This window comes from Lissotriton vulgaris, chromosome 3_1 (assembly GCF_964263255.1).
Source record: "Lissotriton vulgaris chromosome 3_1, aLisVul1.2, whole genome shotgun sequence".
NCBI lineage: Eukaryota > Metazoa > Chordata > Amphibia > Caudata > Salamandridae > Lissotriton > Lissotriton vulgaris.
In genome coordinates this window covers 910,553,556-910,576,066 of record NC_141689.1, presented here as the reverse complement: position 1 = coordinate 910,576,066, position 22,511 = coordinate 910,553,556, and the positions used below count along the sequence as shown (strand labels likewise).

Here is a 22,511-nt window from a genome sequence, read left to right as displayed (position 1 = left end):
CTTGAAGAAAAACAAATCACAGCTCAATTATTAGGAAAACCCTATTGAATAACAAAGCTACACATTCACACATGATTTATATACCTTTTTGCTTTCTTACTAAATTCTTTATTGAATTTTGGTTTAAAATGCAGCATTTGCCACTTTTTTCTCACATTTTCTTAGAGGGGATAACCGCCCAGAATATCTTACATTGGCATGGCTTACTCGCTTGCTTAACATGCTACAACCTTTACGCCCTGTCCCTTTGAAATGTCACCAGCCGCCACTGTCCAATCCTTCAGTTCTCTACAAGTTACATACTTCACACCCAGTCCTCTTTTGTTCTACCAAAGGTTCAGCAACTGTTCTGAGGAGCTTAGGGTAAGGTGTTGCTTTTCTTCAATTCACAAACCAGAGAGTGGGCTTGATACCTGGACTCTCCCTGACTCTGGGCAAAATGTTCCCAAGAGCAAACCTTCCAACTTTTGCAGCACATGATGTTTGCCTCACTGCAAACTACACCACAGTGCTCCATTCCCAGTAAACACCTACAAGACAAAATATTTCTACCCTTGATGGAGTTTCTGGCATACCTAAGAGTGTATTTAAAGTGATGAGCAGTCCCTCTCCAGTCAACCACTCAAAACTGTTTATGAGGCCAGGTTCCACATCCACTGAAACTAAAGGCAGGGGGCTAAGGTTTATTTGGGATAAAATACACATCTCCAGTATTCCTTGCCCATAAAAGTACAAGTCTCCCCCTGGTCCCTTTTAAGTGTGTGAAGATCTTGGTCACTTCTAAACTGCTCTGCTAGGGTTACACTGGATCATATTCCTCCTCATGCTAACCTGCCAGCCTAAAGCTATTGTTTCTACTTTAAGATCAGCATTTCTCACCTCACCAAAGAAGCACCAACAAGCCAGCTGCAGGCAGGCTGAGGCTCATTAGACCAGGGGCTTCACGTAAGGAAAAAATAACTTTTTTAAATGTTACTCTTTCCATACATTTATCAAAGATTCAGCTTCCCCACTGAATTGGATTTTCATCACTATTAAAACAGTGGTTGAACCATCACTGTAGCTTATTCCAACCCAAAGATACAGAACTGACACATTAGCCATACATTTACTTCATAGAACCAGCTACAGCCCTACCAGTGAATAAATCGTATGGGGACTATTTTCTGGAACAACACTCAAACATTAAATTCTTATGTAGCCCACATTTAAAGATCCGACACCCTACACTATGCAGCCCTAAATCACGCTCAAGATCTAAAGGAAAAACTGTTTTCATTTTGTTTTACTAGAACATCAGGGTCTAATCAGTCTTCAGTCCAGAATTTTGCAGCAATTGAGCATGCTTTTGTATACCTCCTTCCTCAACCAGGATACTATTTTTATTTTAGGGATCAGCAGTAGCTCTTTGAAGGTGGAGCTTTGATTTTTGGGCCATGCTGAAAGAAGTTTCTTCAGTAACATAGGTGTAGGAGTTCAAAAACTTTATGCACCAGTGTACCTGCCGTGTACATTATCTATAGAGACAAACATTAACTTCACACTTCTACATGTAAATTAGAGAATACACAGGAGAGGAACATCTGCAACTCTTCCGAAACAGGATCACCGACATGACCCAACCGTGCTACAGTCATGCCTCCAGCAAAAGTCTTTCAGTTGTTGTCATATCTCAAATGTTGTCACTTCTTGAGCAGCTTTTAACAATAGTTGTAACTCTCAGACATAGTGGTAGCTCTCATGCTCTTAGTAAACCCTGATCCACCTAAATAACCAGAGTGTTAACTTTTTGGAGCATTGAGGTCCAGCATCTCATTTTCCAAGGGGACACATTAAGGGAGAGTAATGAGTATTTATTTTTGCTATTAAAGGCTGTCCAGTTGGAATGCACTTTGTGTAATATTGTTTTGGGTTCTACAGGCTTTTCTATAATCTTAGACAATCAAAATGACAGCTTGGTGATGGCATATCATATGATCATATAGATATGTGCATGAAAATTTTAAAAAAGGTAGTACAACAAAAAGCAACCTTGAGGCACCAACACTTTAAGAGTCAGAGGGCTGCTTTAAAGGATTTCACTCACATTTTGTTTAGATCTCATAATGCCATCTGATAGTCTTGCCACAAGTTTCAACTTTTCCAATAAAACAAAATACACAAAACTCTCCTTCCATTTTGATCATCACAACTGGTGATGGTATACTCCAGACTGCTTCAAATATCCGCTGTTTTCTCACACCACTGTTACTCCCATGCCCTGCACAGGCAGAATGACAATGTATAGTCTCTCATTTAAAATTAATTACCCTGCCTCCGGATGTGACGTCACTTCCATTACTTGAACATCCTTGCCCCTGGGAGTGGTCACATAACCATGTGGGGTCATCAAGCTAGTCATGTGTTAGTCATGTGTTCATGGTCCTACCACATGGTTAGAGCTAGATGACACCTCCCAACGAACCAGAGCCCCTGGAGATCATGTGACCATGATGTGATATAGAGGAGTATGCCTCCTTTTTTTGATGTGTAGAAATCATATAAGCAACCTAGGCCAAACCCAGGAGTTGCCCTCAAGAATGAGATCACTCTGTTGTCATGAAGAGATACAGTCATCTCATTAAAAAGACGCCCGCTGATGGTGGTTTGAACACTATTGATAGATGTTATCGTAGCCTGACACCTGAGACGATGGAGCAGAATGCGCAGCAGATTGATCTTAATGACGATGGTCATAACATCATCAGTTTTGACGAGGAGCTCTGCCGCCGGTTTGAAACGCTCAACCTCAAGGATTTGTCGCAATTATTATCCCCAATTAAGGGCTCTAGCAGCAGCAGTGAAGCCTGGAGTATGGAAACACCTGTTGGAAACAATTTCTTTGAAACGGAAGCTGGTGAACAATATATAACAGCTCATAACTCATCGGTCTATGGGGTTACTGGAGGAACAAGCTCTGGAGGCTATAGTCACAAACTCCAATGCCGGTTATGCCACGATGGAACTTAGCAACTCTCAGCATACTACTAATTTGTATTAACATCTGTATTAATTAGCCACTCATAATGGGATTACGCTCTAATTAGCAGATAAACACCATTCTGATGGGATAGACGGTTCATGTTATATTGTCAAAGGATCAAATATGCGGCAACTCGAAAACCAAACAAATATCGATGTACCTAATCCAGTGGTGTGATCTCCTGTCCTATATGCATTGGGCTTTACTTTTACTCGGCTCCAGCCAGAGCCTGCCTTACGGTCCTGATGAAATTTACACATATCCTCTTCAAAATTGCAGCTTTCCTCTTCAGCATCAAAAGAGAAACCTGCAAGAAAAGACAATTGAACAATTACCCTAAATAGTGCATCATTCACACAGGTGAAAAATAAGTACATCTAGGCACAAACAGATGTCATGCTTTTAATACTAATGGATACAACTAAACGACTGTTAAGTATATCAACCAAGGTGCACTGAAAAAGCAGCACACACAGGCAGAAGTTTTTTGGGCTAAAATATCAATGCAAAAATATTGTGGGTCATTATAAGGAAATGCCTCTTTTTGCATGATCACCTCCAAAGTTTTCGACTGATCCTGCTGGTTTTTTCAAATCTCAGAGTTCACTGAGGCCTTCTAATCAGACCTCAGTGCCAGTGCTCCGACCCTCAAAAGTGTAATGTTTGAATGGCTCATACCCAGTTGGTAAAACCTAACTTACCTATAAGTCCCTAGTAAATGGCACCAGGGGTACCCTGGGCCTGTAAGTTAAGTTGTCCCTCATTGGTGCTGCACTTGTTTTGCTACCCTGAGTAACATGTCTACCAGCCTGCCACTGCAGACTAGTAGAGCAGTTTTGAACTGCTACATTGACTCTGAGATTTAGTCTAATAGCAAAGCTTAGACCTCCCTTTTTTCCATATTTAAGTGACTCCTAAAGCAGGTCTATTGATTCCTAAGGCACCATGCTATATATTAAAACGCAAGGCATATACTTTTATTTGACCATACAGTAAAATCCCCAAATTGTCATTTTAACTGTGGAAAGGCTAATAGCCCCTTTGGCAAGTATAGGCTCACACGCTGACAGCTCAGCTGTTCTAGCTCCTGAATGGGACTAAGAAAGTTGTCACTTCTAGGTATAAAAATAATTTTTACAAATAAAACTCAACTTGAGGCCCAAGTCAAATTTATGTAACTTTCAAGAATAAGGCAATTCGTAGATGCTGGCCACAAGAGGTGTCATCTCTCCCTCGCAGAAGTTCATGCAGGGTGTGAGCTCAAAAGGAGTGCTTCAAAGGGTAAGCCACCTTTGAAGGGCAAATGGTGGGCACGCATGAGAAGGGCTGTTCTTTTATTTGGGTAGACGGGCTGTCGTTGGGGACACAGGGGGGAAACCAGTTACAAAACTGTTTTTGCCGTTGATATGTAGCCCTGAGGTAGCCACATCTCCAGGGTGGACTACCAAGGTCCACACACCGACTGAGGGGCCCTCCAACTTGGAAGTGGACAAAATATTTCAGTTGGGATAGCTAAATGCTACACATCACAGGACGGCGTCCTCAGGTGGGAAAGGATCTAGTAGCCCATTGACTAGTAACCGCCATATGCCCGAGGGCAGGTTCTGGATATCAATATGACAACCCTGGCACCCAGACCTCAGAACACATCTGGAATGGAGAGAGGACCGAAGAAGGAGCATACTGCTGTTCCCCAAACCTAACAAGAGAGGCTGCCCCAACCACTGGACTGCACCTGCTGATCCTTGGGTTATAAAAGAGAGAAATGTGCCTGTAGTGCCTGGTTCGATGGAAAGTCACTCCTGAACTTGCTCTGGTAACTGTCCTACAACTCCTTACTGCCCCCTTGACACACTCCCTAGCAGAGTTGGTCCTCCAAAGTGGGCCACAGTACTTGAACACAAATCTTTAAAAGTTTTACAAAGTTTCCACTAACAATGGTAGTTACCAATACTTGTTTACATTTTGAATGACAATCTATATATCTGGAATCCTCCAGTTGATTCAATTAATGTTGGTGTTTAAAAAGGAATACAAATAAGATCTATAAATTGGTGTCAGATTTTTTTCATGTTGTGTGACTTTCTTATTTCGTTGTTTGGGTACTTCTAAACGCTTTAAACTTATGCCTTTGACTACTTGAAGCCAGAGCTACCTTGGGTTGAGCTAAGGTTTAAGAAACGTGCCTGACCAGGTACAGTGGCCTGTGTTGTGAGTAGTCCCACAACCACGCCATATAATACACCACTTTCCTCATAGACACAAATATTGTGGCAATAATATGTCATCTGAAAAATATCGTGGGACTCAATATTAAATGTAAGAACAGCGTTTTCTTTGGTATAGTTTATTTAAATGTAGCTGTCTATAATATTACTTTATTTAATATAGTTGTATGAATTTGTTTAATTAGTTTGATAAATGTGAGTTATTTTAGTGTTATAAGATGTTAGTATCATAATAATATTTGTATTTATTTTGTTTTAGAATACTTTGTCAGTTTTGAAATGGAATATAATTTTTGTAAATTTAATTATAAATTCTTAATTTAGTAGAAGCTTTCTGGGTTTGTAGGCAATAATTTTTTTAATATTTTGGGGAAATTTAATTTTCTAACTGATAATAGATTATTTGGAGCAATTGATTGTTTTTGTAAATATTTATTGATTCTTAATTAATTGTGAACAGATTGACCAGTTTAATGCTTAAAATGTGTTATTTAATTTTATGGTTATTAATTGTATGAAGATTAATTGCTTTATTTATCAATGTTAGTTTTTATTAACTTATTTATTTTCTATTATTTTTATTGCTCGTGGTATTTCTTTTTTGTGTATTGGGGATGGAAATATCTTTAATATATATATACCTTTTTTTATTTGCCATTTGAACTTTTTCATTATTATTTTGTAAGTTTAACTGATTTGTTTTGTATTTATTGAATAAGATTATTATTCTCAATATGTTTTAAATTTGTATTTTTTGGACTATATTTCAATGTTCTATTTTTTTTTTAAAGTAGGAGGGGGAATAATAAATCTGACCCCTCTAAGGTCCAATACTTTCTCTAATGTTTCTTATTATGGAGTGGGAATAGTACATTTTACCCCACCCAAGTTCAACACTTTCCATACTTTTGCTAATAGTGGAGTGAGAATAGTAAAAATGAAGCCTCAAAGTCCAACACTTCCCCTGCCATTGCTCAGACTGGAGTGGGAATAGTAAATCTGACCCATCCAACATCCAACACTTTTTCTACTGTTGCTTATATTGGAGTGGGAATTGTAAATGCAACCCTTTAGAATCCAACCTTTTCCCTACTGTTGCTTACCGTGAAGTTGGAATAGCAAATATGATCCATCCAAAGTCCAACACTCTCTCTATTTTTTCTAATGTTGGAGTGGGAATAGTAAATCTGATTCCCCCCCAAAGCCCAACACTTTCCCAACTGTTGCCTACATTTGAGAGGAAATAGTTAATCTGAACCCTGTAAAATCCAATGCTTTCTAGACTTTTTCTTACAAGGGAGTGGGAATAGTAACTCTAACTCCCCCAAATTCCAAGAGTTTCCCTATTGTTGCATAGCTTGGGGTGGGAATAGTAACTCTGACCTCTCCAAAGTCCAACACTTTCCTACTTTTGTTTACAGTGTAGTGTGATTAGTGAATCTGACACCTCCAAAGTACAACACTTTTGCTACAGTTGCTTATGTTGGAGTGGGAATATTATATTTGACCCCTCCAAAGTGCAAGACTTTTTGTATTTTTGTTTATGTTGAAGTGGGAATAGTAAACCTCATCCCTTCAGTCAAACACTTTCACTACTCTTGCTTAGTTAGAATTGTTAATATTTACTATGTTTCAAATTATATCTACAATTATATAATTTGCAATATTGATTATTTTATATTTGCATTTTTGACAATACTATTTAACATTAATTTGCTATATGTTTTTGCTATTTGTATGTGTATTATTTTTATCTTCTTATTAATATGTAAAACATTTCATGTACATTTTGTTTGATAATTGTTTTCATACTTTTAAGTACATTTTTTGGTATTTTAATTTAGAATATTTTTTAAATGAATTCTGAAATTAATATTTAAATTGTGCTTTAGTTATATTATTTTATACTTTAATGTATAAATTAAATTAAATATAATCTTATGCACAGTAAATTTGATATACTTCCCTGTTTTTTTACATTATTCGTCTCCACAGTGTTCTTGTAGTTTACATACAACGTATGGAAACACAATATTTTGATGATAACTGTGTATCACAATATTTTTGTTATCAATATTCTGTCATACAACCGTCAGACAACTTTGGCCCAGATTTTTAGTTGGGTGGTAAAGAAAATCCTCTGATTGTGGAGGAGGGACTAAATGCTCAGTTGTAAGATTGATCAGCCACATTATTCTTACTATGCAGAACATTCTGCTAGTGGATTCTCCACCAGAACAGGATCATTTAAAGAAGGTTTTATCATTTTCTCTATAAATCAAAGAAGTTTCTATTGTACTTGTATTGTATTTGGAATAATTCATTTGATATCGCTGTACAATGCTGGATACTGTCAGCTTCCACTCAAGCTACCATCTAACTTTAAATCGGGTCGTTACAGTCAACCACCTTTTACAAGACTCAGTTTTGTGGGTTAAACTTGAAAATATTTGACCATTCATAACACAAACACCAAAAATGTAACTTAAATGACGTTTGTGTTAATACATTCCTCACAGATAATGCAGGGATCTTTACTTTCTTAGGCAGCATTACTTGTTTATGCCTGGTAATGCTGTCAAATTTGATGCTTCAAGAAGTAATCTGGTTCTGGCATTCTAGTGCCCTCCCTGGCCTAGTAATGGTTTCCTACGGCACCAACTCTACTATCCCATATATTCGTTCCACTTCACAACTAGATAAAATATTGGAATGCTGTGCACTGCACACATCTGTCTAAAACTATTTTCGTTCTAATGTTCTTCACAGCGGAGCAGACCACTGCCGAATGTTCTACAGACATTTATTGCATAATAGATAAGATCAAAGTCCTAATATATTTGGTTATCTAAAATTCATAATTGTGTAACATATTGCATAATGTCACGAACCTGGAACATCTGCATAGTTAATAAGCAAATAAAGAGGATCCATCCTAAAATCCTTTTTATTATGAAATACTGGTCTTTGCTCTTCCAAAAACAACTCAGTGGTATACGAACCCTGAACTGAGACACTGGGTCCAATTCACAAAGGCCCCTAATATATGTAAAATATTAAGTGATGACGATATTACGCTCCTGCATGTGAGCAAGTTATGACCTTGCTAATTTACAATAATATTCAGATCTAATTTATGTGTGAAATAGTTATGTAAATCTTTAATACATTTGTGTAAGAAAATTAAAATGATTACGACTTTTGGCAGTGTGAGAGCCAGCAGCATGCCACTGCTACACTATTGCACTGCCAAGAGTTGCTGCCGTTGGCCCACCAGATTACAAGTAATTTTGTGGTTGGGCGGGTGGTGTGGCTGTCTCACAGAGGTGCTGTGTAAAGGCTTATTGTGAGCCTTAACCAGCACCGCCACTGGACAGCCAGTGCGCGTTCCTGCACACGAAGCAATGCACCATGTCTTTCATTCCTTTCTATGCAGGGGATGCAAAACTACAGGGGGACACAACATATGCCCCCCTGCATACTCCTCCATGCACAGGGGCAAAAGTGGGAGCTGTAGAGCCCTCTTTCTTTCCTCACTGACAGCAGCTATATGGAGTAAGAACCTCCATGTAACTGCTGGCAGTAAGGAAAGTCGAAATATGCTTGGTGGTTCCTCAGGGCACCACCAAGCATATTGCAGCCCTCAGACCTACGCGGGATTACCAGGGTTGCAGCGGTGCATTGGCGGCCCGACCGCCAAAGTTGTACCACAGTGGTCGGACCGCCGGTGGCTGTACTGACAATGCCGCTCCCACACGAGTCTGATGGTCCTCAGGCTGCCAGACTCGTAATCAGCCCCTAAGTCTTTTTTTCTCTTTAATAAAGTAGTGCTCTCAAATATGCCACTACTTTTTATACACATACTGTGAATTTCAAATTGAGTAGTGTACTCCACCTCACTATTCATCCAATGGTGTAGCTAGACCTTGGGCCGCCTGTGGAGGTCCCTTCATTTACAGCACCACAGGGGCCACATTGAACAGCGGGGGTGCTGGTCATTCTTCCAATTGAAGGCCTGTGACGGCCGCATTGAAGATCTGAGATGGCAGGTAAGAATGGGGGGAGGCCGCTGCACCTAAAACTCATATTGGACGGGGCAAACCACCGATGCCCCCTTTGTGCGATACCACTGTATTCATCAAAAGCACAAGACATTCTTTGGATGTGAGTGAGATGGTCTCAAAAATGCTGAAAGTACATTTGAAAATGCTTAGGTTTATTTTTGGTGTTTGAAAACTGTGCATTGACCACTCCCCAGCCCTCACCCTCTTTATCATGGTCACACACCTAGGACCTCCCTTTCCTTAACACTTGGACCATATGAAATACTTACCTTATGTACGCAAAACATAGGAAGTTTGTCACTTTGGCATGTAAACAGTAGGTGTTTGTTGCACCTGTAAGGTGCACATTAATACTATTGGAGTTTGGAAACTACATGTCAGAAGTGAGACTTAGACATTCGACTAAGTGGCATTAGCTTTGTTTTTAGTATGAGTATATTTTGCAGGGTAGCTGCTTGGCTGTACATTCTTAGGGAAAACATTGAAACAGAGTTTTCCTCTATACAAATGTATGTTCTTTAAATGCTTTGATTTGAATGCTTTCATCAAAGGAACATTCTACGGTTAGCGAGGGCTGCAGGAAGTCTGTGATGTCATCATGGAATGCTTGGCTGGTTTGAATGAAAGCATAGTGCGTGAGACAGTTGCTGAGAACTGGGATTTTGTTGAAGACTGGGAAGAAGTTGTGTTTCCTCAGGTCTCCTGAAGAGCTTCCATTCATGAGAAACCTATGTTTGTTCCGGATTTACCCAGGGCCTCTCTTTGGGGTCCAAGGTTACTGAATGAATATTAGTGGAGCTAAACACTTACATCTGTATGGTACTGAGGTGAGAGGGGAAAACAGGCAGTTATAGACTACAGGTTAACCATCAGGTTCCCCCTTAAGTGGCATTGATAGAAAGATATCACTAGATTCTGACAGAACTGGCAGCAGGTAGAACAGAATGAATGAAAATAAAAATGTTTTTGACCGTTTGCTCTTACAGATAGAAGAGCTTCTACTAAATTATATGACTCAGAAAAATAAAATTCAGCGCCATTCAGACGTAAGTGAAACGTTGTACCTTAAAAAAGGATAGGGTACAATCAGTAAGAGGCTATCATCCAGACAATAGAAAATACATTTTTAATATAGACCTGAAGTGACTGCTGATCAAATCCTTTTCACAGCTTTCCTCATAGAACGTAGATTTAGATTACATAAATTTCAGATATGAAATTATAAGGCTGGCGAAGGATACTATTTCATTAGAAATTGACCAACTCCTCAAGGAGTTGATGTACTAAAGTTCTGTCAAAGGACTGATTTGCTTGAATTAAGCCGAAGACATGTTTTGTATCAAAAAGTGTTGTTTATGGTCTGACCTACAATTTTGAATTGCTGTTTGTCCTTATAAAATGTCTTGTCTTGGGGTGGGGAACAATGTCATGTCATCGTGGCTGCTGTAGCCTTTACCGCAGTACCTAGTACCTGGCTGGGCCCATTAAGATGTCCCAGGCAATTAGCCCCTTATTCTAATTCATATATTACTCTCAGTTTGGCAAGGAAAAGGAGAGCATATTTCAAGCCCAACAGGCACTGTTGTCGTTTGTTCGCTGTATACGTATTACAACGATTTTGTACCTCCGCTGTGTAATCTGGGTAATCCAAGATTGGATCACTGAAATAATATCAAGTACAAAATATAGACATACAAAAATATTGAGGATAAAATATTGACTACAAAAATATTGAATTCCTATTTACAAACAGGTAAGTACAAAAATATTGAATCAAAAATATATTTAAAAAATAATATAGTTAGTCAAAATATCGCATTTTTGTAAATGTCTTAAAAGTAATTTAAAATAAATTAAATATTAAAAATAATTAACAAAAAATACTTAAATAACCTTAAAATGATAAAATAATTAATTTAAGCTAAACAAAATAACATTTTATTTTTTTAAAACATATATATATATATATATATATATATATATATATATATATATATATATATATATATATATATATATATATATATATATATATATATATATATATATATATATTTTTTTTTCAAAAGTCCGGAATTCACACAGCTCGCGCTGAAGACGGAAATTGAGTAAAGCCACAGACTCCGTGCTCTCGTTTTCAGTGCTCTTTATTCGTGAAGAATAACAGCCCACCAGTCGCCATGACGCGTTTCACCTCAGCCGAGGCTTGATCACATGTCATGTAAAGAAGAAAGGAAGTGACATAAATAGTTAAATTGATCACATGATCAGTAGTGCATCCTGTTTAAATTAAAGCGATATTCACCAGTTCATCATAAAGGGCACAGTGCCCTACTTACACAATATTCAAATCCCGAGCTATTCGCTCTGATCATCTCATATCAACATTATATTTATAAAATCAATGCCATTGTTACGGTGTTCTGTGCAAAAAGAAGCAAGCATATATAAAATCTCGGAACAATTCTAAAAAAAGTAGTTTTTTAAGAAAAAATCCTTAATTCATATATTTACAATAAATAGGTAATTGGATGTTATTTACAATAAATATCATTAGTAAAAAACATTGAAGCAAGCCTCATGAATCCCAGAAAAAACTTTCATACATTCACGTTTTTTTCATAAGACTAGGATTCAATTATACATAACTCTTGATATGATATTTTGGGAATTGAGTATATGTGACGGTGTAATGAGAATCATACCCCAGTGGGTAATGGCAATATCTACCATCAACAGACAGATCTATATCCTATATATTTGTTACTTGTTACTTCCTTAAGGGTCGTTAATATAAACGTAAATTAAAGTGGCTGTGCAACAAAAATTAAATTGTTATTCATAAAATTTCATTAATATGCAGGCTGCCGAATGAATTCATATAGATCTTAAAACATTTAATCGAATACTCATTTGCCAGCAAGGTGCATTGTAAATCTCCTCAAAAAATCATAGACATGTATAAAGGTCTTCACTGCTATTCAGCCCTCCAGGCTGTTTGCTATTAAGTTCGAGGATATATCGGGTTTCCAGCAGATGCAGTTTGCCATCTCTGTCTCCCCCCCTCCTCAATGGTAGAACAGAGTCCACCAAGTAATATTGTAGCAAGTCTGGATTACTCTGATGGCATTTCTCAAAATGTCTCGCTACTTGATAGGACTGATCCTTCCCTGAGATTGCTCGCAGATGCTGTAGGATGCGCTTGTGGGCAGGAAGACGAGTACTCCCAACATACTGTAGGCCACATGGGCACAGTAGTATATACACCACAAATTCAGTTTTGCACCCCAGCTTTTGTTTGATGGCAATCGGTTTATCTTGAAAGGGACTTACATAATGGGTTTTATTGATGGCGTGCTTACAGGCCTTACAGACTTGGCATTTCTTAAATCCTGTAATACGTTCCCACCATTTCTTGGGTACGTCCAAGGTGTTGCTGACAATCGCATTACCAAGCGAAGGTGACTTCCTGAAGATGATCCCTGGTCTATTCTTTACTAGATCAACAATTACCGGATCCCCTTGTACAAGGTTTCAGTTTTTGGAAAAAATCCTACGAATCTCAGCATGTTGCTGACTATATGTGACAATAGCCCTACATTGCATTTTCTCATTTGTTGCAGCCATAGTTTCAACTGCAATAGTAGGGTTAGGACAACTTCCTAAAATCTGTTCTCATGTCAGTTTCGTTGTTTTTCTTATGGCATCATCTATTATTTTATGGCTATATCCTCTTTCCAGGAAGCTCACTTTGCATAGATTCTGGGCCAGTTTACATTCATTTTCTGTACTGCAAATGCGCTTTATTCGCAACATCTCCCCATAGGGGATGCTGCGAATAAGATGGCGAGGGTGGTTGCTGGAGGCATGTAACAAAGTGTTACCGGCGGTTGCCTTTCTGTGTAATTTAGTCTCTATTTTGCTCTTTTCAACATAAATTTCTACATCCAGAAAATTTACTGAATGATCTCTCATGGTTGAAGTAAACTGTAGGTTTAAATCATTCACATTCAATTTTGCAACAAAATCGACAGCACTTTCTATCGAACCCCTCCAGATAAAAAACAAGTCGTCTATATACCTGAGGTACAGTATTACATGTTGTTCGACAGTTGTTCTGTGCTGTCCCATAAGGGTCTGCTCCTCCCATAACCCCATGTATAGACACGCGAAGCTGGGGGAGAAGCAAGACCCCATGGCCACCCCTCTTAGTTGTTGATAGGCCTGGCCCCCGAATGTGAAGAAAGTCTGTTGTAGACATATTTTCAACATTCCCATAAGCATTTTGTTGTGCTCTGTGTTGTGTATGGGACGTTTATCCAGAAAAAACTGCACCGCCTTTATGCCATCCGTATACAGAGAACAAAGGTCCAATGTCATCAATAAATAGTCTTCATTCCAACATAGCTGGGATAATTTACACAAAAAGTCAGTTGTGTCTTTTATATAGGAGTTCAATCCTTTAACCCATTCCTGTAAAAAGAAATCAATGTACCTTGATAAATTCTCGGTCGCGCTGTCAATCGCCAATATTATTGGTCTCCCAGGTGGAACAAGTGAGTCTTTGTGGACCTTTGGCAAAAGGTAAAACGTGGGAATCACTGGGAATTCCTTTTTGAGAAATTTAAACTCATCCAAAGTGATCAGTCCACTGCTGCGCCAGCCCATGAGTTTGGCATTAAGATCATTCCAGGCCATTTTGATTGTAGTGATATTCGTTTTGCGATAACAGGCAGTATCACTCAGTTGTTTTTCAGCTTCCGCCATGTATTTGTCACGTCCCCATAGAACAATGTTGCCCCCCCTTATCTGCCTGCTTCACCACCAAATTGTCATCTGATCTTAGTTTCTTAATCAGGAGATTATAGCACTGGTTCTGTCTTGCATTGGCTTGGCTCCTTTTGTTGGTATTGATATACAATTTTTTAATGTCCTCCACCATCAGATCCTGATAAATGTCCAGATTGTCATGAGCAGAGATGGGGTTGAAGGTTGATTTGGGCTTGAATGATGTACGGGCCGTGCTTGTCCCAGTAGTGGCATTGGTGGCATTGGGCAAAGCAACAGCATCCGTTCTACATTGTTCATTTTGTAGCTCCCAGATATCCTCGAAAGAAGGAGCGTCTCCAGCCGTTAATAGGGTAGGACTCAGTGGTGCTTTTTCAGAGTCCTTTTTACTTGGCCGAAGTCAGTGAAATTTGGTTAGTTTAAGTTTCCTCACAAATCTGTACGCATCCATGCGTGTGCCTGCATAGTCAAAAGTTCGTGGCGGACAGAAGGAGAGTCCTAAACCAAGAATTTTCGTTTCTTTAGGACTTAAGGCAGTGTTAGTCAAGTTTATTATTGAGGGGGTCCCTGTTGTTTGCCCCGCTTAATGTTCGACCACTTCCGTTGGTTTTTCTTTGTTGCGCCATATGTATATATATATATTCACATGATATTAATAAAAAACATGCAATATTTTTACCATAGGATAGCGGGAGGGTAAAATTTACTATTACCACTCCAATGAGTGCAACAGTAGGGAAAGCGTTGGATAGCGTAGGGATAAAAATAACTATTCCGACTCCAGTGAGTGCAACAGTAGGAAAAGCATTGGATAGCGTAGGGGTAAAAATTACTATTCCCATTCCAGAGAGTGCAACAGTAGAGAAAGCGTTGGATAGCGTAGGGATAAAAATTACTATTCCCACTCCAGAGAGTGCAACAGTAGGGAAAGCGTTGGATAGCATAGGGGTAAAATGTACTATTCCCACTCCAGAGAAAGTGCAACAGTAGGGAAAGCGTTGGATAGCGTAGGGGTAAAAATTACTATTCCCACTCCAGTGAGTGCAACACTAGGGAAAGCGTTGGATAGCGTAGGGGTAAAAATTACTATTCCCACTCCAGTGAGTGAAACAGTAGGGAAATTGTTGGATAGCGTAGGGGAAAAAATACTATTCCCACTCAAGAGAGTGCAACAGTAGGGAAAGCGTTGGATAGAGTAGGGGTAAAAATTACCATTCCCACTCCAGAGAGTGCAACAGTAGGGAAAGCGTTGAATAGCGAATGGGTAAAAATTACTAGTCCCACTCCAGTGAGTGCAACAGTAGGGAAAGTGTTGTATAGCGTAGAGTTAAAAATTACAATTCCCACTCTAGTGAGCTTAACAGTAGGGAAAGTAAATATTTAATATATTAATACAAATAAATTAAATACCAATACCAATAAAAAATGAATTAAAAGGAAATACCAATTTAATATAAGAATTAATCAATTAAAAATACTCATGATTAAAATTCATTAACTATTATTACAAATGTATTACAAATGTACAATTAATTAATTTACAAATAAAATTTAATTACCAATTAATTCAAAATAAATACCAATTAATAAATAAAAACATTTAATTAATTGCAATTAAGTAACTTCCCACCATATTCCCCTATAAACCCACAACCCGCTACGGAAAATAAATTAATAAAATTCACAACATATCAATTAATCGATTAATAAAAATGAATTACCATTAAAAATTAATTAATTACCAATTGATAATTAATTAACAATTTATTCAAAATAAATACCAATATATAAATTAAAATATTTAATTAATTATAATGAAATTACTTCCCACCCTATTCCCGTATAAACCCACAACCAGCAACAGAAAACAAATTAATAAAATTCATATAATTATCAATTAATCAATTAATACAAATGAATTACCAATTAAAATTAATTAATTACCAATTAGAAATTAATGAACAATTTATTCAAAATAAATACCAATAAATACATTGAAATATTTAATTAATTACAATTAAATTACTTCCCACTCTATTCCCATATAAACCCACAACCCGCTACATGACTAAAATGCAAAATTACATAAAAAATAAAAAATAATATCTAAAAATGTATATTTTATTTAATATAATTAAATTACTTCCCACCCTATTCCCCTATAAACCCACAACCCGCTACAGAATTAAATTACGCAAAAATTAAATAACATAAAATTAATTACTTAAAATAAATTGCAAAAAAAATACACTTTTCACACATATATTAACATACAAAGCACTTAAAAAAATTCTATATTATAAAAAAAATCGATATATTTTAATAACCTATATTATATACTTTGATATTACATTACTTACCTTAAATTCGATATTTTTGCTGACTATATTCTGTCCATTCGATATTTTGTCCATTCTATATTTTGAAATAGATATTTATGTAATTCGATATTTTTTACTCGATATTTTGTCTGTATACCCCAAGATTACACTGTCCTCATATTACCACGGGCCTTAGGAGCTAAACAACTGCAGAAGTGTCTATCTCTGTAATTAAGTAGCCGGGAATTCACTGGGCGTGTGGGGCTACAGATGATCCCCAGCACCCCTGAATATGATGAGCCCTTTTAATCGAGACACATTTTGGAGCCCTGCCATACAGGACTGTGGATAACAACTATTGCTCAAGATAAAAATCCACATTCGGGCCTTCTGCAGGTTCAGGAATCCCATGAAATTACATTATTGTGCCTTGAGCACCCGTCATCACCTGCTCTTCTTTGCAAGGAGAGAATATCAGCTTGCACGTCTGTAACTGGGCTTAGACCTCCTTCAACGTAGGGCACATGGCAGTGAGTGCAGATTAGATCCACTCTAAAGATACTGAATCTATTTTAGCTTCCAGTGTTGTCTTGATGTCAAGAATCGTTTGCAAAATTCTGTCAAATTCCCCTGAAAGATTCTCCAACATGGCCTTAAGGTGGCTCAAAGGTCCCCCTCCATGTGATGATGAGTATAGGTAGTCCATAATATCTTTAGAGCAGGGGTCTTCAAACTGTGGGGCGCGACCCACCGGGGGGCCGTGGAGCGATGCAAAGGGGGTCGCGCCTTCCCAGTCACACTTCTGCCCAGGCCAAAGGGCTTCAGCCCCCCCATCATCTCCCGTCCTGTGTCTCAGCTCGGGCTACTGCAGGGAAACTTGAGCTGTTGGGGGCTCAGCAGGGCAGTGTCTGCAGTCTTATCTCCAGCACGCCCGAGTTTTTCACAGGTCTTTAAAGACCAATTGCAAATTTACATGCCTTTGTAAACTGGTTCCAGAGGCTTAGGGCCCCATTAGGATGGCGGGCGGACTCAGTTCGCCCGCCACCCTAACGGAGATCAAGACTGCCCGCCGAAAGGGCGGGGGTCCCGACATTGGCATTAGGATTCGCCCGCCACCGTGGCGGGCGCATTCCTCAAGTTTACATTGTGGCAGGTGGTGCTCACTGCACCGCCCGCCACAATGTGAAATACAAATGCACGCATTTGCATAATCGAAGCGGCAGGCACCGCGCGGTGCCTGCCGCTGCGATTATGCAAATGCAGGGGGGTACCACAGGTACCCCCCCGTGTGCCACCCCCTATGGCCGTCACTCTGGGGGCCCACAGGGGGCCCGCAGCAATCACCGCCTGCCTTTCCGTGGCGGCAATGCTGCAGCGGAAAGGCCCCTAAATGAAGCCATCGTAATATGGCTGGCGGTGTCCATTGGACACCGCCACCATATTGATCTATTACCGCCGGTAAAGCGGCGGACGGTCTTTCTGTCCGCCATTGCCCCCTCCGCCATCCTAATCAGGCGGAGGGGAAAACGAGAGTGGTTGTCGGGAGGATTGCCTCCGCCTGGGTGGCGGTGGCCACCGCCACCCTGGCGGAGGCAATCCGCCCGATATCCTAATGGAGCCCTTAGTTTTTTTCCTGGTTCCAGTACCCCCTGGGTCCCCACTCTGCCTATTCCTTACATTTGTATTTTACATTTTCTGCTGTAGTGTGAGAATGCATTTCATGAAAAAGAATATAAAGTAGAGTTGCCAAAAGAAAAATGCCTGCCGTGTTTTGTTAAAAGAGCCTGCAAAGACCTCCTCTTGACACTATATAGAGAAATAAAAAGTATGTATGCATTCTTTATGTGACTTTTCTGTCTTTTTTCTCTTTAATTATCAGTCATCGATCATTGAGGCAGCCCTAGAACATAATTAAAAGTGCTTTCTATTCATATTTTCTGGTCGAAGTATGCACAGATAAGTGTTGAAAATACAGCTTTTGGTGACTGCTTTTTTTTGTACTGACTGGGCCATCAAAATAGTCTAGTGGCAACCCTAACCATAGGACTGTAAGTGAGTTGCAGGATCAGCACATTATTTATTTTCGCCTCCTTCGATCCCCGATTAACCCCTTCGATGCTCATGACGAGCTCAGCTCCTCATGAGGCACAGTGGAGCTGTGCTGATGACGAGCTGAGCTCGTCATGTACAAGGGGCTTTCCAACAATTCAGCACCGGATGAAAATTCCCTTAGCAGCCAAGGTGTTAATGCAATAATAGCAATAGTTTAACTTAGAACTTAAACTCTACGCCGCCGTCAATAACATGCTGAGTTACTTCAAGTGTCTGGGAATGCACCCTGCATTCAGACAACTTACTTCTCATTCTCGCCCTTCACTTTCACGCTCATCCTGCACTCACAGCGATCACAATGCACTCACACTGATCACCATGCACTCACACCATTCACCCACTCACGCTGCACTCACAGTGATCACAATGCACTCACACCATTCACCCGCTCACCCTGCACTCACAGTGATCACTCTGCACTCACAATGCACTTGCGCTGTTCACCCTATACCTCACCCTGCAGTCACCCGAGCACACTACTCATCCTGCACTCATGTGACACTTGACTCACCTGTGCCCCTCACTGCTCAATGTGCAACTCACTCAAACAAGCCCATCACTAATCGTATATTCATTCGTCCCATTCTGAACTTGCATCTGCACCCAAATTCATACGGCCACCTCACTCACCCTGCAGTCACTCCTCTTACCCTACTCTCACACTGTTGCATCGCTCTCCGTGCACTCACATGGGCACTCTTTCACCCACACAGTGCAGAGGGTTAATGTGCCTGCTACAAAGAATATGTAGCATGCAGATCACAGTAATGAGTGTGAGTAAACTATGAGTAGCGCTATAAAAAAATTAGATGTTTGTCAGAAAGGTGCTATAGTGAGATGAGGTGCATTGTTGGTGAGTGGCAGTGAAGGAATTCATGGAGAAGGAGGAAACGGGGTGAGGCACCAAAAAAGACTGTTGCACCGTGTGCGACCAATTTTAGGACCAGCCCCGGCTGGGAGTATTCGCCCCTCCGAAGTTCGGGCCTAGTGACTCCCCTGCTTCTGCCTATTATTAATATTATTTACATTTGTAGTGCACTACTGTTACCAAAAGATGTCCTAGGGCTAATAACCATCTGCTGCCTGAAGGCAAATGAGAAACACACAGAAGGAGAAGGAGAACCAGCCAAATGGGGTAACCTACAGAGCATAGAGAAATATATCTTCCTGAAGGAGAATAGATTCTTGGTGGAGCGAAGCAAAGGAGGGTGCAAGTTTCATAACTGTTGGCCTGCACCAAAACAGTGAGACCGACAACTCGTGCCTTCTTGAAGTAGGGAACAATAAGCAGAGTGGCACAGGCTGAGAGGAGCATACGGGTCTGAACCGTATGCTTGGTTAGGAAAGATGAGAGGATGAGAGAGGACAGCAAGGGAGTGAGAGAATTCGATTGAAAAGGTCATGAAGAGAAGTGTGGACACGCAATAAGTGAGTGTGAGCCAGAGGTGAGGGCTTCTGTTAGGTTAGAACAAAGGGTAGAGGTGAAAGATGAATGGGGGGACTGGAGAGGTGTAAGATACAAATAGACAAAAACTTGAATGAAGCGATGAGGTGAATGAGAAGTGCTTAGGGGCACGGGAGGTGACGGGGCCAGAGTGGCAATGAGATAAATGTGAGAGACTGTTTGAGATGAGGGCAGTGAAAAGACAGAATGGCAACAGGTGATTAAAGGTGAAGTAAGAGGTTGAATGGGGAGATTTTAGAAGTTGTAAAAATGGGTGAAAGAAAATGGCCTGCAAAGTGAGGGAGGGCCCTGGGGTTAGGAGAGGAGAGAGGGATGGAAGGGAGGGGGGTAGACGAAAGCTGCATGTGTAAACTGCTTAACTGCACCAAACCGCCAGGGTTTTAGGGACCCCTACTTCTCCTGGCCAGGGCTAGGTGAGTTTTTAATGTGGTAGCACATATTCCTGCGGAGTGGAAGGCCCTTCACAAATGTTGACAAGAAATCTTTCTGATGTTATTTGCTGTATTTTGGTTACAAACGGGTTCTGATGGGGTGAAATCTTTCCTCAGTGTTACTGTGTGTAAAAAATGTCAAAGTACTGAAGCAATGCTATCCTAAAATATGCGGCATCACATATCATTGACATTTTCTTCCCACACAATTTAGTCAAGCCTGTCGCGTAATTTGGTCCTCACCTGACTCATAATTCCAGTAGCCCTGTCTACAGGTTTAGAAATTTTTGTCAGAAGGGGGTCCTTACGCCTCAAAATGTTCACAGGGGGGTCTCGACACCCAAAAGTTTGAAGACCTTTGCTTTAGAGGGAGGGTGGAGGTTTAATAATTTTGGGCTTTATTATCCTGCTGCTCAGTGACATATGGCCTTCAGTGCGTATGGTTTTCTCAAGAGCCAGGCTCAACCAGCTATCTGTAATTGACAGTGTCCTCCGCTTAGTAGTCACTCAACCCCCCAAGGGGTAGGATAGAAAAACAAGATTCCCTGATGACAGTCTATGTGGTTCACGTATGTACACACATACACAGTTCATATAGGGAAATGCCTGCATGTATATGGTGTTAACAGTGGGGCTACATAAGGTCTGGGGTTCATACACAGTTTGCCTCTTTAGCGGGTCTCAATTTGCAACAAGCCAAAAATGTACAGGTGCCCCAACTCTAACTTGGGCACAATAGTGACCAGTCCTGTGCAACCTCTATGGGGAGAGGAAAAAAGGGGGGCTCCACTCCAATACAACTCTATTCATTCCCCTCTATTGCCCAGGACTCAGTGTCCAATCGTGGTTTCCTCAGGTTGGTAGAAGGAGAGACCTGGAAGCCCGTCTTTGCAGACCTCATCTCAGACAGATGGAAATAACTGAAGGTGGTTAAGTAGGGCAGCGCGCCTATCAACTGCACAATGTGGTAGCCCATACAGGTCCCACCTCTGGCTCTCACCATTCAAGGAGGCTTGGGGAACAAACCCAGAGTCTTCACAGGCGGGCCACCGCTGTCCTTAAGGGGCCTCCTAGAAACCACAAATTGACGATTCTGCAGCACCGTGGTATGAGGTGCCCACAGCGGTAACCCTCTGTGACTGCGCAATCACAGCAAGCAGTCCAGCCGGCCTCACCTATGCCCCAGCACCCAGCTGGGCACCACTGTGGCAAGTCACACTGCCACAGTTGCCGTAGCCCAGCAGGAGTGGGACTCACGGTCATAGGCGAGCCCAGCAGAGGATCTTACAGGATGGAAGGGAATTTCGTGGGGCAGGATCTCAGAATTACATGCTTAGTGGGGTTGCCATCTTGGGAATGCCCCCCTTCATTAAGACTCTTCTGACATCAAAATTCAATATGTACACAATTTATATCCAATATAGGAAGTGTGATGTTAAGAACAGTTTATTATGATACTGTTAATTATCTCATTTGGGTCACTGACAAACTATCGGAAAACCAAATATTATGTAAACAGAAGATTGTGTCAAAAACATTGAGGATCAAAATATCAAGAAGGTAAGTGCAACTAGTAAAGTATAGATTTACTATTCTTAACTCCATATCTACGTACTTTAAAGATATAAATATCATAAATGTACGTAAATGTGGAGTTATAAATTAAAACTTTCTTACCCATAGAAACTTACTGTAACAATATTTTTGTCCTCGATATTCTTGACACAATATTTTGTCCACACTGTATTTTCTCTCCGATATTTTTACTGCACGCTATCTCATTCACTGCTTGCGCTTCAATAATTTTGATTTATTTTCTCCACCCCATTACAGATTTCCTCACTCCACCCGTTTTGCCTCAAGCCCCACCTAAATCACCTCTTTCTTCAATTTGGTTCAACATCTTTGTCTTCTGACATTGTCTCACTGTATTCAATCCCGCAGATCAAAATTTAATTCCTATGCAGATCATACTCAAATCCTTTCTGCCTCCAGTTGGAAATGGCTTGCTTATGTGATATTCTGCCACCTGTAAATTCTTGCATGCTTAGCAATGTTCTCAAACTAAGGAAAAAAGAGG

At 40.1% G+C, this 22,511-nt stretch overlaps 1 protein-coding gene across 1 annotated transcript in view; it reads right to left on the bottom strand.

The window, feature by feature from the left end:
- Window positions 1–22,511, bottom strand: part of MAMDC2 (MAM domain containing 2) — a 523,202-nt gene that overhangs the window by 150,363 nt on the left and 350,328 nt on the right. The window contains exon 8 of the mRNA XM_086961252.1: window positions 3,183–3,329. Within this exon, the coding sequence (XP_086817378.1) occupies window positions 3,183–3,329 (147 nt within the window). The remainder of the gene's footprint in view (window positions 1–3,182; window positions 3,330–22,511) is intronic.